Source organism: Diutina rugosa (genome assembly GCF_008704595.1).
Source record: "Diutina rugosa strain CBS 613 chromosome Unknown scaffold1_size794362, whole genome shotgun sequence".
NCBI classification, from domain to species: domain Eukaryota; kingdom Fungi; phylum Ascomycota; class Pichiomycetes; order Serinales; family Debaryomycetaceae; genus Diutina; species Diutina rugosa.
Window position 1 is genome coordinate 617,511 of NW_022995155.1, and position 18,657 is coordinate 636,167.

Below are 18,657 nucleotides of genomic sequence, written 5' to 3' on the forward strand. Positions count from 1 at the left end.
TCTGTGTTCATACCCCATACTGTCCTTACACCTGTCCATGCTACATCGCCGCTTCGCTGCCCGCAGTGTCCGCAGTTGCCGCTGGTACCACGCCACCAGGCCCCAGCTAGGCTTCTTTCTGGTGTTTCGGCTGGAGCCACTGGAGATTATTGACGACCCCGACGACGTGCTGCCGTACATCCGCATGCCGGTGATTCTGAAGGACCAGCTCAACCAGATACCCCACGACAAGTATAAGTTTGAGTTTGCCTACCTGAGTTTCGGCTACCATCTGCAGCTGCTGGTACCGATGATCCACTCATTGCTGGACTTGCTGGACCCCACCCAGCTCACCACGCTTTTGCCCCGGCGCCGCCCACACGGGCTGCCAGCAGATACATTGTCCATAAAGGCTGGCGACGATGCCATGCTCGTCCTGCCGCTGGTGCTCGCCATTGCCGATGGTGTTTCCGGGTGGGACGATGACCTGCTGAAACAAGGTGATCTGGGCACCTGGCTGCGGCTGATGTTGGAGACGTTGCTGAGATTGATGACCGAATATAAAATCAATCATGCCCCTCATCCGATCAAGCGCCGGGATATCGACCAGATTTTGGACGACCTGTTTTTGCATACGCTGCACTTGATGGATCTCCAGAACCTCAAGGGGCTGCTGACACTTATCCTCGCCATCATCACCGGTGATGCCCTCCAGATGATTCTGATTGGCGATCTGCGGCTCTTTGTCTTCCGTAATGGCGAGGTTCTCGTGCTGAACGAAGAACAGATGGTACTGCCGTTGTGTCCTCAACAAATTGGTACGCAAACCCTCAGTCAATTACCTCTGGACATGGCGTGGGTGCTGCTGGTGCCGCTTGAAGAGAACGACATTATCTTCCTCTGTTCGGACGGGATCCTGGACAATTTATACGTCCATGAGATTATCGAGTATCTCGACGAGTTTCTCAACGTCAAAAAGGACGATCTCAAGCGCGTCGCCAGTCGCTTCATCATCAAGGCTAAAGAAGTGGCGTTTGACGACTTTGCTTACACCCCTTATAACGAAAAAGTCAACCTGTTACCGCTGGAGTTAGCGTCGTCCACTCCGTCTCAGGGTGGGAAATTGGATGACATGTCGTTGTGCATCGCTCGCGTGGTGCCTTTCGACAAGCCCAAGGCTGGTCCTACAAAGTCATAGCATGAAAATCATTTTTTATTCAGGGGTATGTTTTTATTAGCTGATTCTATATGATTTTCAAGATATAAACTGCTCACATCATCGCCACCGCCGCCATCACCGCCGCCATCACCGACACTTGCACCATGGACCCTTTGCTCTCTTCGAATTCGGGAACCTCAGGCACTTCGGGAGTTTCCTCTTGAGGAACTTCTTCTTCAGGAGCATCTTCTTCAGGCAACTCTTCTTCAGGAGTTTCGGGGTCAGGTTGACACTGCTCGCCTTCGCCTTGGCCTTCAACCACCAGGCTGTCAGCGTAGGCAATTGTGGCACAGGCCAAAGGAGCGTTGTTGTGGAAGACCACGAGGGATCTACCGACAATGTAGTTCGGCGACAGCGGGTCCAACGACAAGTAAGGGTCGTCGAAGGTAGTTTGGTAGCAGGTAGAGTGGAACTTACCGTGCTTGCCCGAAAGGTCACCCACAGCGCAGAGGGCATCGTTGCCCGCAGCGTCACAGTCGATGAGACCACGTCTCAAAGGGTCAAACATGGGGCCAGCACCATCGCAGTTGTCGGAGTTCCACGCCACCGGTTGCTCGTGGATGCGGTAGGAGAAGTCGCCGCCATCCTTGGGGAGCTTGGTCAAGTCGAGATTGACAGTGACACCGCCGTTGGGGTTAGCAGCAAATTGCACCATCCCCGCAGTCGAGAGGTTGCCGCTGAAGGGGAAACCGGCAACGGCGGAGAGGGCAACGGGAGCCACGGCTTCGGCGGTGGCAATGGCAGTGGCAGAAGAGAGGATCGAAGACATGCTTGAGAGGATGAGAAGAGGTGGATAATGAAGAAAGAAGTGGTGGTGATGGTACCGTTTATATAGTATTTGGCAATGCATTTCCAACAGACCAATTACCCTAGAATTTAGTGTAGCCGTGTGCCGCGTGCTCTGGGTGTATCTGGGTCGCGATCGCGGTGTACCGATTTTTTGGTGTAGCCAGTGTAGTATTCTGCGGACTCTGTACACACGCGAATCGCTACACCAAACAGACATGCCAATGAGGACTTGAATTCTGGAAGTGGGGGTGGAGCAGACTATCGCAGCAGCTTGCGCATGTCTTGGCGTACTCCTATTTGTCAATACTCCCAATGACGCCATTCACAGAGAGTGTCAAGGCACACCTAGTCGGTATTACTCAACCTAGCAGTGAAGCCGATTCAGATCAAATGTTCTCGATTGACAAAACTTGATGTATTGAATATGTATTTGGGACCTACACTACCATGATGGAAGCTACTCCGCCGACTTATTGGTACCACCTCTCGAAGTATGCGCCGACCATCCCTTCCCTTTGGATATCACTTGTGGTTAGTTGGAGAAACTCTCGGAATTACTTGTGGAACATGGGGATAAAGACTCAAACATCCTTTATGTCGAAACTATGGGTAAAAATGGAAGTACTTTTTGCACCTCGTTCACACCATCCGTGGTCCCAACTTATCAATAATAAATACTATTATACACAAAGCTTTGAGTCAAAATACTACAATTAATCTCTATCTCAAATCTATTAACTATGATACACTAATATACACAGCCCATTTACGTCTGGGCCACTTCACTGAAGTACTGTCTCAAGATGAGTGCCAACATTTCGGGCAACTCCTTGATGTTCTTCACCACCACGTAGTACTCGAAGGGGAAGGTGTCCAAGTACTTGTCGACCTTCAACGTCATCGCTCCCGTCACAGGGTCGGGAACGTAGCTCACTTGACTCATGTCCAAAATCAGCTCCTGCGAGTTGATGCCGTCCATCACCACGAACACCATCATCACCCGGTGCTCTCTAGCTTCACGCACAAGTCTCTGGACGGTGGCGTGGTCCTCACACACCCCGTCCGACAAGATGATCTGGAGCTGCCACAACTCGCCGTTAGCGGCACTAGCCCGGGCATCATCAAACAACTTAAGTGAGCGTCGAGCGAGGGCAGTGATGTCGGTACGCGTCTGCTGGAAGTCGAACCACTGGAACACGCGGGCCCCGGTATCGACAGCGTTAAACTGGCGCTCGAAGGGGTGCACCACCTTCACGTCCTCGCCAAAACGGACGACACTAAGGCCGCCCAGCTCAAGTTGAGTAAGTGCCTTCGCCACAAGAGCAATCGAGTTGAACGCAAGCTCAGTGGTGGCCAGCTCACTCATCGACTTGGAGTCGTCAACGGCGATCATGATCTGGAACTGGCGCTTCAGCGGCTTAGTGCGCCGCAACCAAATCTTGTCCTTACGGAACTCCAGGGCAATGTAGGGAATAATCCGCTTCATGTTGAGACGCTTCCCCGTCTTGTAGTCGCCTCTAAGCTTGGTGGCTAAGGTGGGCTCGAGGATAAGACGCAATTGCTCACATAACCCTGAAGCCAAGTCCTGGGTGGCACGGTCGGCCTTAGTCCAGAGTTCACGGGCTTCTTCCGCCAGACGAGGCGGTTCCTCGCGGTCAATCAGGTTATCGGGCCTGATAACATCATTCTCAGCTTCTTCATCTTCGTCGTCGCTCATTTCGAGCTGGTTGGCCATGTCGAAGTCTTGGGCCATATCCATTGGCTTACGTTCACCCACCACCGACAGCGCCGCCCCGTCTTGAGGAGCATCGACGTCACCAGCATCATCAGCATCCACTTCTTCGTCGTCTTCCTTGACCATTTCTTCATCCTCTTGTTTCACTTCGGTCGGCTGTTGCTCGGCGTTAGGCTCTTGCTCAGGCTCGTCGTCGTCGATGGCCATGTTATCGTCGAGCGCTTGCACTTGGTCCTTAGAGTCAGCCGCGCCCAAAGCTTGAGTATCGTGGTTGGTGTTGGCCCCGTCCACGTGCTCAAACTCATCGGGACGCTGGTTGGCCAGCTCTTGTTCCGGCTTGGTTTCTTCCAGCGCCTGGTTAATTTCCTGGCGACGACGGTGGAACTCCTTGAGGGCGTCACCAAGCTGTTTAATCAGCTCTTGAGCTTGTTGGCGAGCCACGTCTTCTTGAGCGTCAGTGTCTTGGTCCTGTTGAGGAGCCTGAGCTTCACCAGCGCCACCGACATCGTCTTGCTCTTGTTGAGCCTCAGCGTCGTCACCTTGGCCTGATTGGCCCAGTTGTTGCTGAGCAGCGGCATCCATGTCTTCATCAGCGACGTCTTCGTCTTCAGCGTCACCACCGTCAGCGGCTTCTTCTGTATCCTGGGCCTGGTTGCCACCCTCCTCATCCTGTTTGTCTTGACGTTCCACTTCCTCCACGTCCAGTTCAAGAGGGTCTTCCATCTGTTCCGGGTCCAGATTAGCTTCTTCACCGTCTTCACCTTCTTCTTCAACGGTTTCCGGGTCCATGGGCTTATCTTCATTCTCCTCACCTTCAGCTTCGTCTTCATCCATGGCATCGTCGTCTTCATCACCTTCACCGTTGTCGATATCTTCGTCAGCCTTTTCGTCCTTGGCATCGTCGTGATCGCTGTCACCGTCGTCAAAGTCGTCACGCATTTCTTCATCCTTCCCGTCATCTTCTTCATCGTCACCGTCCAAGTTCATATCGTCGGGTAAGTCCATGACTTCCAGCTCGGGCACGTGGTCGTCCATCTGTTCGTTCTCCTGGTTGCGCACGTCGTCTTCTTGCTCAGCAACCCCGTCTTCTTCTTCCTCTTCTTCTTCGTCACCATCTTCACCGTCTTCCTTCTCATCACCATCCTTTTGGTCATTTTCATCACAGTCTTCATCGTTAGCCGCTTGACGGTCATCATCCTTCTGAGGCTTCTGATTTTCGTCTTCGTCCTCATTGGCTTGCATGTCGTCGTCGTTGGTGGCTTGGTCAGGCATGGTATCGGTGTCCTTCTCCTTTTGTTCAGTTTCCGCTTCATCGTTCCACATCTTTTCATCCACAGCGTTGGGGTCCAAGTCGTCGATGTCGTCAATCTGTTCGTCAAGCTCTTCGTCTTCGTCAGCGTCTTCATCATCGTCGTCCTGGTCACTGCCGTGTTCCATATCACCAGCCATGTCGCCGTCCATCAGCACCGCGTCGTCATTGTCGTCGTTATCACCATCGTCCTTTTCTTCGTTATCACGCTGAGCCTCGTCGGCAATATCGTCGTCATCTGCGTCGACGTCATCGTTATTGGTCTGAGCACCAGCACCGTCGCCGAGACCGGTCCCGTCGTGGAGATTAGGGTCGGTCTTTTCCTCGTCTTGAGGCGGGGCAGGCGAGCAGAACCCGTTGGCAGCAATATCGTGGAGCAGCTTCAAGAGGTTATAACCAGCGTGCGACACATCGACGTAGTTGTGGCGGGCTCTGGTGAACACTTGAGACACCACCTGGGCGTAAGCAGAGATCAACGGCATCGTGAATCGAATAAGGGCCATCACGGCTTCGCTGGAGGCTTCGCAGTACTCTACCAGCTTCAAAGCACGAACACAGGCAGCAAGTTGGCCAGCGACCTTGTCAACTGCAAGACTGGCAATTTGCAATTTGAGCACCCGTTGCGAGTGCTTAAACCACGGTTGTTGTTCGTCGTCACCAGCGAAGCGGTGAGTGCTGAACCGTTGAATAACCACGAGAATGGCGGACGAGACCAAGCGGAATTGTTGTTCCACATCCGATTCAGAGGCTAACTCAGTCAACAGCGTCAGCAGTTCCACACCGAACTTGACGGTGTCCATCCACAGACACACCATCGACCCCACAAACCCAAAGTCAGAGGAAGTCAGGGCAAATTGAGCGACGTCAGTGTAGATTTGCTGCCATTGGTCACTGAATTTATCGACAAACTGGTGCGATTCGCCGGTGGCAGCGATGAACGAGTGCAGCGGGAGCAGCTTAGCGAACGCCGGGTTGGGCGAAATCTCCGCAGCGTAGTCGGCCCACGCCGACCATTGCGGGATAGTGGCAACGATACGCTTCAAATTAGCCTCAAGCGACGCGATTTGCAGTGCTGGCGGCAATTGTTGATCCAGCGACGCGTACGCAGCTAACTCATCAACCACCAGAGTAAGCGACAGAATACCCCTTTCCAATTTCGCCAACGGGCGGCGCCACAGGGTTAAGTAGCCGATAACATCTTCACCGGCGGCCATGGCTTTGTCCACTTCCACTTGCGGCACGTCTTCGTGGCACTTAGAGGCAGCAAAGCGGAGACGAGGTAACAAGTCGAGGATATTGAACCAGTAGCCATCAACTCCAGAAAGTTTGCCAACAAATGCTTCCGTCTGCATCAATTGCGCCAGTGTCAACGGCTGTTTCGTCACTCTAAGCTTCAACCCCATCGCTCTCAATTGCTTCAACAGATCCGACAACAACTTATGTTTAAGCGAGCGAAGCGACGCCACGAGCTTCTTATTGTCGTCAGTCAACGTCTTGGGAGTTTCCGTTCTGAGCTTAGTCATCTCTTCACCCAACTCGCTCGCCCATTGGTACAACAGCGGCACCAGTTGCGACAATACGGCTTGCGAGTAAACGCCAACGTTACCGAGTACAATACTCAAATCACGTAACATCGGCTTTCTTAGCGACCACAGCTTGATAGAGGTAGCAGCACCGGGTTGAGCTTCAACGAAATGAGGCACTGCCACCAGTACCAAGGCGCCCGTGGTAGCGGTAGGAGCACCGGCTTCAATCACGGGTTTCACCGGCAGCGCCAACAATGCTCTGAACTTGCGCACCACCTTGTACAACGCCAAGTGCGAGCGACGAGACAGCTGTTTGAGGGCATCGACGTTGACATCCTTCCACCGGGCAAGCATCACCACCTCGGCCATATCTTTATCAAGCTTTGTACGGGACTGGGCGATGGCGTCAGCGACAGGGGCCTCAAACTGAGTGTAAAAGGCGACAAAGTTGGTAAGAGCAGCGATGCGTTCGTCGTCGCCGTCAGTAGCTTGCAAGTGAGCGGCAAACGCTTTGATGAGTTGGAGGCGCAGAGCAAATTCCCCATACACAGCGCCTCCAATGAACACTGTAAGCGCCGCCAAAAGCTCATCGATATCGCTATCACCCATCACCGTCTCGTAAAGGTGGAACCACCATTTACCCATCAGCTGGTTCTGAGCCACCTTGAGTTCGTGGTCCAAAAGCTTAGGCCACAGCTGTAATTCAAGCTGGCGCCACCCCACGATCAAGCTGGTCAACTCGTCGACGTGAGCCGCCATCAGCACCTGGCTCAGCGCGTACTTTTGCCACTCAGCGACATAAGTGTAGATCTGCTCCACTTTGGCGAGGCAGCGGGCGACGGGGTGTTGAGCCAACGAGTAGTTCATGTACTCCCAGCAGGTACGCTCAATCGCCTGAAGCAGCGCGTGTTCCGGCCACTGAGCCAAGTGGGTCTTGGCAGCGAAAAAGATGCGCTGGATAACGGCGTACAGCTTGGCGTACTCCAGAGCATTGGTGCCGTGGTAGAAGTTGGCGGCGTCATCGTCGACCAAGTTAAGCGCCAGCTTAAGGCAGAGTTGGGCCGCCGAAAGCAGCGCCGGCAGCACAGGCTGCGGTGCCACTTGGTCGAGAGTAAGTTTAGCACCAGCCGCCACCAACTCTTTCGGTGCCATCAGCTCGTTGTTGACGAAGTAGGCGATGTACAGTTGCGCCCACTCCGTGTATACCGACTCCACCAGCGCGTTCAGCGCGGTACCATCAGAAAGGTCCATTTGCTCGTCGTAGTCGGGGAAAAGACGACGGAAATCCTCGTCAGTGTTTTCATCAATCCCGGTGTACTTGAACCACAGCAGCTGCGCCTGCTCTTCGTCGCGCAACCGCCGCAACGACCACCGTTGGTAAAGAGCTTGAAGAGCGTATTCAAGCCCTTCACGCTCGGGACGAGCAAGAGCCGCTTGGGCCAAGAACACAAGCACGCGGTCGGCGCTGACGGCATCGGCACCAAGCAGTTTGACGGTGGCGTTAACCGCAGAAGCAGCGGGGGGAGCCGCCAACAACTGCTGGGCATCAATGGCAAAGTCGTTCGTAAGCGCTGGTTGCGCTGTTTTCAGCATTTGCATCACTTCAACACCAAACTTGATCAGAGCCACGTACAAGTATAAGAGATCGTTCAAGTCGGCATATTCAGCAAATTGGCCGCCGCGCACCCGTTCAAGGAACTGGTAGGAGTTGGCCTCAAACATCGCCACTTTAGCGGCAGCGTGGACGTCTTCGCCATCAATGGCGCCCAAGAGCGCCGCCACCGGCTGTGTGTCAACGGCAGACTCCATGAACGCGTTCCACTCGTCGATCAACGGGTCAATCGCCCGCTTAGCGTCACGGAATACCCGGGGCCGCTCGGCATCAGGAACAGCAAGAGCATCAGCAAGCGTGGCTTCAATATGAGTGGGGGCACCACTAATAACTTGCGCCACTTGGCGCCATTCATCAATAAGGGCGCTACTGGCACGGCGCTGGGCGGCAAGCACGTCGAACACCACGTATTCTCGGATGGCAGGATCGTAGGGCAGTTGAGGCACGAACAATTGAAGCATGGCGGCACCAAACATCACCAGAGCCCTACCCAACGTGTACCAGTTGTTGGGCGCTAAGAGCGCCGGAGCCAAGTAGTGGTGGACCACCTCGATGAAGTGGGCATCGCTCGAGGCGCTGACCGCCGTAAAAATGGCGCCAAGGTCGCCCTCAGCTTCGGCGGCAGCAATGGTGGCAAGATAAGCTTCAGCGTCGTCACAAGTGTCGGCAAACAGCTTCAACACGGCAAGCGTAGCCTGGCGAAGAGCGGCGCCGCGGGCGTCGATAACGTCACCGAGAATCGCCGTCAGCTGGACGCTCAATTGGCGGGTAAGCTCCTTACAATCAGCACGACGTTGGTCAAGCAAGTAACCAGGGGTATTGCCGTACTGGAGCGCCATGTTGATAGCGCCCATCACCACCTGGTTGTCGAATAACTGGCGCACCGACTCCATCAGCCGCAGAGCAAATAACCGGGTGTAAAATGGTTCTACCAGCGACACAGTTTGCCACAGCGACCATTGAGCGAAAACGTCAAGGCGAGGATCAGCGTCAAGACCAAGCGCCGCCCGGAAACGAGCAATCATGGCGAAAAGCTCAGGGCAGCTGGCCTCGCGCTTGATGACGAATTGTTTCAGCACCTCGGCAAGCGCCGCCATCCCCTGTTTAACTTGTTCGAGCATGGCGTCGGCACCATCGTCGTCATCACAGATGGCGCTATACACCAGCGCCAACGCGCTCACCAACAGCGCCACGGCGTCGGCCAGCTCGGTAAACTGCGCCGCCGCCACCCGATCGAACTCATCGCACACTTCAGCAAGCGCATGCGCCCGCTGCCAGCCAGCAGCCAGTTGCGGGTACGCCAGCAGGCGGAATGCCTCCCAGATACGCGTCATCAGCGAACCTCTACCGTGGGCGTGGCGTTCGGGAAACTGAGTGAGCGCTTCCTTAACTTCGGGTGCCTCGGGGTGGGCACGCACCCAGTCGCCAATAAGTTGATGGTACATGGCGAATTTCGCTTCGTTAATGTGGGCGCCGGCGTCAACAAGCAGGAACCAAATGGTTTGCAAGTGCAAAAGCGCCACCAGCAGCGGCGCCGCTTCGTCAGTGGTAGCAGCACCGTTGTCAGTAGGGGCGACGCCAATTTGGGCGACGAGGCGCTGGTAGTAGGCAACCATGGCGCGGTAGACGGCGTTAATCCAAGGGAACAATGGCGACCGTGGCGCCCGCTTCATCTGGCGCCCTTGTTCGTAGGCGGCACTGACTTCAACAGGGGTTAAGTCGCTCAACTTGGCAGTGAGTGACCGCAGCTTGATTTCGGTAACGATATCGCCGGCGTCGACCAAGTTTTGCGCCACGGCGAACACCACCAGCGGCGCCGGACCGTCGATAGTGGCGCCGGCGACAGCACGCACCAGCGCCACCACGGCGTTGTTGATCAACGGGTGGACAGCTTCAGCAATAGCGGTGGCATCATTGGTGTTGTCAGCGCCCAGCGCCTCAGCGACGCGGCGCCAGGCAGCGACAGTGATTTCGTAAAACTTATCGACGACGCCGTCGTCACTGAGCTTAGCCAATGGCGCCACTACCAGCGCGACCAGCGCCGCATCAAACATGCCAAACGAAGCCACCAGCAGGTTCCAGGCGTCCATATGACGGAGGGCGCTGAATGGCAAAATACCAGCAGTGGGCGCGGCGTCGGCAACGAGGAAGGGACGCAAAAACAGGTCCAGACAGTCCAAGAACCGAAGCGCAGGTACTGGCTCAGTGTCGGGACCAGAAGCAAGCATCAGCGCATCAAACTCAGTAGCTCTGGCGATAAGGGCTTCCACGTACACTTCAACCCCTCTATTACGCATAGCGCGACTCAACTCGCCGTACTTCGGGTCGACCGTTAAGAAGAGCCTGAAGTTAGGGTGAGGCTTAATCACCCGGGGCAGACCGTCGTCGTGGGCACACTCGTTGATGATCAACAGCCCATTCACTTCAAGCAACGAATTGAGACGATCAAGCACCGAGGGGTTACACAAGTTGGCGTTATCAAGCACCAACCAGTGGCCGCGTTCGACGGCTTCCACAAGCATACCGTCGAACCACTCAAAGCGCACTTCGTTCGCTGCCAGCTCCAACAGTTTGAGAGTAGTGTAGTGGCGCTCAAGCAGCGCCGTGGAGCGCAGAGCTTTGTAAACAGCTAAAGCAGCCAACAACTGGTCGAGTTCGGGAGAGGTATCCAACAATGCCAAGAACTCAAGCAGCAGAGTGATATTGGCGTTCCCTTGAGCGATTTCACCATGGCAGTAAGCTCTAATTTCCCCAGAAATAGCGGTTCTTATCTTGGCGGCTTTTCTCGCCACATCCACCTGTTCGTAACCACCCAAGATATCCATCAGATCAACGTCGGCATTCATGGCGAATTCAACGACGGGGGTACCTAAGACACCACCAATAAACCGGATCATTTCGGTCTTCCCCGAGCTCAGCGGACCGGTGATGATCACGGGTAAGTTATAGGCAATACCACGTAATACCAGCTCCATCACGGCGAAATTACACTGAAGAGGCACCAGCTTAGTGGCGGTCCAGTGGTGGGCCCGTCGCATCAATGTCAGCCCCACTTGTACTGATTGTGACGAAATCAGGTAGTAATTGTCGCGATGAGGAATGGAACCCACGGTATCCTCGAAGAGAGCCTGAGCCCTTTCCTTATCCTTCAATGATCGGAACCGTTGGCCGAAGATAGTACCGAAAAAGTCACCGGGAGCCAAGTCCTCGCTCACCGAAGCGTGGTGGCTATAAAGCTCGAGCCATCTGAGGGTATCACGCAAGTTAAACTCCCAAGGGCCACCATCCCACAGCGCCAGTTGACGATCGAGCTCAGCAACGAAAGCAATCATTTTGTCAACAGTTTCAGCAGGAACTTGAGGGTATAAGTGGGTCAGAATCATCAGCAAATCGGTGGCACTGAGGATATCGACGTACACCACCAGGAACCGATTGACAAACGATTTGGGGAGACCCTTTCTGCCACCACCTTGGTACTGAGGGTTCTGAGCGGCAAACACTCGGAAATCAGGGTGGCGAGCAAACGTCTTATCCAACTCAGGGATGTAGGCCTGCCCACGGTGATCCAAACAGGCGTTAAGCCCTTCAAGCACCAGTTGCGACGCCAAGTTCATCTCATCAAGCAATACCCACTCCCCGCGCTGCATCGCCCTCAAGAAAGGAGCGTCGTGCCATTCAAACTCGCCAGTACGTTCACCAGGAGCATCGGAACCGAACAAGTCGACGAGATCGGTGTGTTCGGATAAGTTGATACGGCAAAGGTTGTTGCCGGTAGCCTTGGCGAGAGCAGTGACCAACGACGTTTTCCCAACACCAGGAGACCCTTCAAGAAGAATAGGCTTAGGCAACAGCATCGCCCGCACCACTCTCATGGCGTTGGTGGCGGTGGTGGGAGCGTGGAGGTTAAATGAGTCGCGGGTAGCAGCTTCCGCCACTACCGGCACGCTGAAGTCGCCGGCAGTTACGGCAGTGTCGGAGACAGTAACGGTCACTTTACCACTAAAGTAGACATCAAGCAGCAGCCCCCACTGCGAGCTAAGCTGGTCGACACACCGTTGTTTCTCCTCCACAAGCCCTCGTTCAGCGAGGAAGGCTGTGGCGTTAGTACCCAAAGCATCAACAAACACCATGGCGGCACCGTGAGCCAAAGCAGCGGCAGCTTCCAACTTGGGGTTAGCCTGAATGAACTCGACCCACGCCAAGATGTCACGCAACGAAATGACACCCAGCTGAGCATTACCGTGGCCGTAAGTCAAAGCAAACCATTCAGAGAAGCCGACAATCGCCTTAACAAGCTCAGCATTAGGCAATTTAGCGGCGACGATATCAGCAACGTCAGTGAACAGTTCCATGGAGGGGACCCAAATTTCCGTAAAACGGTTACGTAAGGCAGGAGAAAGCTCTTTCTTACCGTAATCGCCACCGGGGTTCATGGTAGCGAGGAACTCGAACCCAGCGACACCGGTAACGGTAGCCAGGGCTTCCAGGCCACCCTTTTCAGCAAGCAAAAGTGTTCTTTCAGGTTCCAACACAGAGTTAAGACGTTCAAGCACCGAGTCGTCAGCCAACGAGATTTCATCAAGCAAGAAGAATTCGCCTTGTTTCAACGCTTGCACCAAAGGACCATCAGTCCACTCGAAGAGAGTAGCCATTCTCAGCGTCAACGAGTCCACCACAGCATCAGAAGTCTGCGCCTGAGTATAGGCAGCCAATTGAGCATCGACATCGTCGCCAGCAAAGCCCAATTCGGCAAGACGAGCTTGGAGTTCAGCCCGGGTTTGGTGACGGTTACGTACCGGTCTCTGGGCACCCAATAAGTCGCCAACTTCAGTGTTTTGATGAGCGTTAACCGTGACCAATTGGCGACCCATTACTTGCGCAACAACTTGACACACAGTAGTCTTACCACACCCAGTTTCACCGACTAAAAGAAGAGGCTCGTGGTACTTGATCAGCTGCTCCACGAGCACTGCCAACCGACGCATCGCTTTCGTCCACACCACTTCGGACGAGGCAAGCACCTCGGGGTTCTCCAATTGCTTATAGTAGGCGTCCATGTCAAGCTTCACTTTCATCACCTTCTCAAGCACTTGTTGCACCACTTGACGTTCAGCAGGAACTCTCACTCGCTCGGCAAGAAGCATGTACCCATTAGCCGCAAGTTGCTCGTACCCCACGGCTTCACGTAGAGCCCAACGGAACAAGTCACGAAGGGTGGCGAAGGAGTGCTTTTCAAACACCCGTGTCCGTTGCCGTTCGATGGAAAGCTGGCGGTACACTTCAACAATCTTCTTACCGTACAGCGGGGCGATTTGACATCTTTGCACCAAGATAGTTTCCAATTCTTGTTGAGGGATATCGTCAAAGTGGAGTTCCAAAAACCGATTCCGGAACGCCCGCGAGAGCTGCTTACGGCCCCCATAGGCCCCAGGCGGGTTTTGCGTGGCAAACAACATGAAGTTCGGGTGAGGACGAATCACCTCCTGGGTTTCGGGGATAAACAATTCACGGTTATCGTCGAGCAAACGGTTCAACGCCTCCAACACGTCAGTAGGCGCCAAGTTAAGTTCATCCAACACAAGCCAGTAACCGTTACGAAGAGCTTCCACAAGCACACCCTCTTGGAACGTCAACTTGCCGGTGTCGTCGGAGATGTAAGTGCCCAAATACTCCTGCAAATCGGTGTGTTCGTGGTTGTTGATTCGCACAAACTTGTGGCCGGAGATCGCCGCCAAGTACTGGATCATCGACGTCTTACCTGCGGAAGTAGGACCCTGGACCAACACAGGGAACCGGCGACCAGAAGTAGCCCGCACGAGGTTAAGCAAGTTGTGTTCGACGTAAGGGGTGATGATATAGTGCGGTTGTGGTTGCGGCTCCATCGGCCCTTGCTTGAGGAGATAGTGCTTAAATTGGACGTATTGGTTGTCGTCTTTAGGAGTACGCGGCACTTGGTTCAATATCAGCTTCGCCAGCGCCATCTTCCCCACAGTAGCAGCAAAGATCTCCTTTTCAAGCTTCTTCTCCAGCTCAATGTCAAGAAGAGTCAAAAACAGCATCGAAAACCCTTCGTACAACGACCGTCTAAGCCCGTACATCGAGACAATATCGCCAACATAGCCCAAAGTTCTGGTGAGAGTACGGATAGAAAAGTGAGGAGTCTGGCCAGCACCATCAACAAGCAAGTGCTGCTGCGCCATCTCCTTGGCCTTGAGGTAAAGCATGGCCACGTCGTTTACCACCCAGTCGTCACCAACAGCGTATCTGCCAATATACTTGTCAACAATCTGGCACAAATCGTCGACATTGCCGTCGGGCGAGTGGACGTAGATCTCGGAGAACCTCAGACGTATCAGCCCGGGGAGATCACGTTTACCAACATCCGTAGACGGGTTCATACACCCGAATAAGCGGAAACTGGGGTGAGCGACGACGGAGTCGATGTCACCACGCTCGGTGAGCATCACTTGTCTCTGGCTGGCAACAGGAGCTAACAAGTCGGCAATGGCCTCCAACGTATCCGGCAGCGCCAAATTAAGTTCATCAAGCAACAACCATTCGCCTTGTCTAACAGCCTTGACCAACAGACCTTCGACAAACGAGAACACAAACGACAGATCAAGTTGAAGCGCCTGAAGCTCAAAGCTGGTCACTTGGGTATCAAGGTCTGCCCACTGCTTCACCAACTCGGCGCGTTGGTTAACGTCAAGCTTACGCTTCTTGGCAGCGGGTTCTTCGGGCAGAAGCACTGACTCCGCCATCTTCACTGCTTCGTGCCACAATCTCACCACGTTCTTCCAATTGCCCTTGGCCACTTGTTTCGCAAGCACAGTAGCAAAACGTTCGTTTTTCTTTTGCGAGAACGTAGCAGCGAATAATTCGTCAAACCGCTGTTGTAAAGGTACGGCGACTAAGCGAGTGTTAACGGGCTTAAACCCACCCAATAAGTCCGACACTTCCGTCTGTTGCGACACGTTAATCACCGTAAGCTTCTGGTTAAGTAATTGCGCCACTTGTTGGACGACGGTGGTCTTACCAGTACCGGTTTCCCCCACCAAAAGTACTGGTTCCACCATTTGCACGGCAACAGCAATTTGTTCCATCAAACGAAGAGCATGATTAGTAGCGGCAAATGTCTGCTTTTGTTGGTTATGGCGGAATTTGGGTCCCTTATGCAATAATGCCCGGCCGATTCTCACCTCCAGCAGCAGGTCAACGAACCTCGGCACATGTTTCGCCAAGTACAACTCGATTCTCAGCTCGGGCACTTCGAGACACTGGCCGATCACGGAGACAACAGGGACCACTGCGCGCGGGTCAGCCAATGCCAGAGCAAGACAATCAACCGCTTCAGCGAAGAAGTCGTCAAACACTTCGGAGGGTAACGGCTGGTTCCCTTCTAAATTGCGCTGCTCCAAGTGGTAGTGGCATCTTTGGCACAATTTGACGGCATCGCGGAACAGCACTATACGGGGCACCAGCCCGTTATTAAGCAGCACGAACCGCGGCTGGCGGTAGATGTCGGCCACCTGGTGGTAGCAGCGGACGAACTTGTCCACCAATTGAGGGGAAAGCCTGGGGAAACGAGCACCTAAGATCTGGCGGATTTCTCTAGCTGAAGGAACACCAAGCCCCACAGGAGTCCAGCGGTTAATACCGATGAGATCAGGCACTTCTTCGTCATTATCGGAGCGTACTGTGGCCAAAAGCTGGAACCCAGGCGCGGCATTGATAGTATCGCCTCGCAGGGCTAATGTGAGTTGTCGCTTCTCCAAAAGCGTTAAAAGCACCAGCAACACTTCGGTAGGAGCATGGTCAATGTCTTCAATCACCACCCATTTCCCTTCGGTGACGGCAGTGGTTAAAACCCCTGCCCTCCACACAAAAGTACCGGGAGTGTCACCGGAAGTATAAGTGCCAAGGAGGAGTTTCGAGTCCGTCTGTTCCCCCAAATGGATTTTGACAATCTCCCCAGAGAATCCCATGTAGCGGGCAAGCTGGTGCACCATGAACGTCTTGCCCAGGCCTGCGGGTCCGTGGACAAGGACGGGGCGGTTATGCTGGATATGAGTGGCTAATGAGCGGAGCGCAGCCACGGCGCCTTCGGTAGCGACGAACGGTTCCTCGTCAACGGTGGTGGATGCCAGTTTAGGGGTGATTTGCGGCACGAGTACCCCACACACCGAGGTGACAAGCGGCGAGAGCTCAGAGGGAGTTATGGTCACCAGAGCCTTTTCGGTGGTGACAGCAGGCAAATTCTTGTAGGTCGCGATCCGCTTGGCTTCGATTAAGGGGATAAACTGGTAATGGACGTCGTTGTGGCCGTCCCAAGGCCCCACCACATCGGCGGCTTCTCCCACGTATTGACTAACGAGCGCCCGCGCGGCGGCGTCGCTCTTCTGTAGCCACTGCGCCATGACGAGCGCCGCGATATACTTAGTAGGGAGTGGGGTATCGGCATCGTTGAGGAGGGCGCTGAGGCGCGGGGCGTCGACGTAGGCGGCAAACCGCTGGCGGTCGGCGCTGAGGAGCCGGTAAAGCGCCACCACGTCGTCGCCGGCGCCGTGTTGCTGGAGCCACCATTGGGCTAACAGCATCACCGGCAGCACCACCGCCGCAAGCTCGCCCACCACCGCAAGCGCCCGCGGGTGTTGCTGGTGGACCAAGCGGGCGACGAGGTCGAGGGCGACGGTGGGGTAGGCGTAGGCCACCGCCATCGGGTGGTGTGCCATCGCCTCCGTCAAGTGGTCAAGCGTGAGGCCGGCGACGGCGACGGCGGTGCCAAACCGCTGGTTGTACCTCAGGAGCGCCGTGGCGGCGGCAGAGGCGTCGACACCGATGTCGTCCATAGTTTCTTGAGTAAGGGAGGATTTGGCTGTCTGCGATGCGATGCGATGAGATAAGTGCGCCCCCCGCGCCCACCGCGGGCGCGATGGCGCCCAACGAGCGCGATAGCGGATTGTGAGACATTATGGCAGCGATGAGATCATCACCAACTATGGGCCACTGATATGCCATTTTCATTGCCTCAAGTGAATTTGCAACGTCCACTCAAAAGTTATAGGAAGAGAGTGGACTTCATAATGAATTAACGTGCAAGAACTGTTTGGAGCAGACATAGCAAAGAGTTGGTGACACCGGTTAAGGTATGATTTACAATGCTGCTGACCATCAAAGGGTGATTGTCTTCGAATAATACCGAGTGTCTGTTCGATTCATCATTAATGTGAAGGGTGCCAACTCATCGCTGGACTTGCAACTCAAGTTGTGGTGGATTACTCCACTGGTAAGCACTCGAATATTGGGATTCTTCTCGTGCTTCTGGCTCAACACTTCACCACTGACTTCAACGAACACATCATCATACAACACTTGACGCGGATGCTTTGGCTGAAACACTTTACAAAGCGACGGCTACATCATATAACATATGAACTCCCGAAGAGTTTTGAATTGAGAGTTGACGTATATTGACGACCATATTGAGTTGTTGTTATCGCTGACATGATGGTTCCCTTTAACGAACACCAGCACGCGGTCGTAGTCTCTCGGAGATCCACTGAATGGAATATCTACAATTGTGGACAGAAATTAAATCTGCTAATGACTTTAATAATCTTCATTGTTTGCATTAAAAGTATATAAATACAAAACATAAGATTCCCCTACAACGGTGAAAAAGATACAAAAAAAAGGAGCACGACCGAAGTCATCAGTGATCCCCAATAAGCTAAGACGATATGGCCGGCTTCACGTACTGAACATGTGCGTTCGTTTCAGCTAACCGGCTGCCCGTCTACGAAGACTACTCCACACTCGATGATCAAGTGCAGGTTTCATCTTCCAGACCCCTAGGAGGCTGGCTGCCAGCAGGTCCATGGCTCATCGACGCCGCCTTAAAAGACAACGCTGGCCACTTCCCCGCCGCATCACCAACTCGATGAAGACTATTAAGGAACGACAACGATACCTCGAGTCTAACAGACACAAAGTTATTGGGGGCTACCCGTGGGGACACACCCTCAAAACCGGGACCCCAGATAATCACACGTTATAGAGTACTCAGCAAATGTTCGTAAATGGCATCAACCTTTAAGGGAGCAGGAAGTGGTAAGAAAAATCTTACTGAAAGGTGGGAAATTTGCTCAGCTTTATACTTCTGCGGCACTGATGAAGTTGGGCCTTTTCAGGGCGGGTAACCCGAGCTGAAATCCCGCAAATTAGCACCGCCATGACTAATTTTACCCCTCAATGGCTTCGTAACTTCGTTCAAGGCGTCGTAGGTGCAGATACGGCGACTCTCTCTTCATTGTCTTCGAAGGCCTGGATAACGCTGAAAGGCCCAAAACCGTAAGATTTCAAGGATAATATGGTCATGACAAGTCAATACAAGAGCTTGGTCCAACTAGAATCGACGGTTCATCCCCACAAATCGCTCGCAGTGTATTGTTGACACATTTTTTTGGGAAGAGCCAGCCATCTCGCACC

General features: G+C 54.0%; 3 protein-coding genes across 3 annotated transcripts; 1 reads left to right on the forward strand and 2 right to left on the reverse strand. All coding sequences in view use genetic code 12, as the record gives it.

Annotated features, from left to right (window-relative positions):
- Positions 1-37: 37 nt before the first annotated feature.
- Positions 38-1,177, forward strand: PTC8 (Ptc8p; the record flags this gene model as incomplete). Its single annotated transcript, XM_034156364.1, has 1 exon — positions 38-1,177. The coding sequence occupies one exon, from the start codon at positions 38-40 to the stop codon at positions 1,175-1,177; it is 1,140 nt and encodes a 379-aa protein (XP_034011839.1).
- Positions 1,178-1,250: 73 nt separating this feature from the next.
- DIURU_003587 (uncharacterized protein) lies at positions 1,251-1,967 on the reverse strand (the record flags this gene model as incomplete). Its single annotated transcript, XM_034156365.1, has 1 exon — positions 1,251-1,967. The coding sequence occupies one exon, from the start codon at positions 1,965-1,967 to the stop codon at positions 1,251-1,253; it is 717 nt and encodes a 238-aa protein (XP_034011840.1).
- Positions 1,968-2,753: 786 nt separating this feature from the next.
- Positions 2,754-17,018, reverse strand: MDN1 (AAA family ATPase midasin; the record flags this gene model as incomplete). Its single annotated transcript, XM_034156366.1, has 1 exon — positions 2,754-17,018. The coding sequence occupies one exon, from the start codon at positions 17,016-17,018 to the stop codon at positions 2,754-2,756; it is 14,265 nt and encodes a 4,754-aa protein (XP_034011841.1).
- Positions 17,019-18,657: the final 1,639 nt, after the last annotated feature.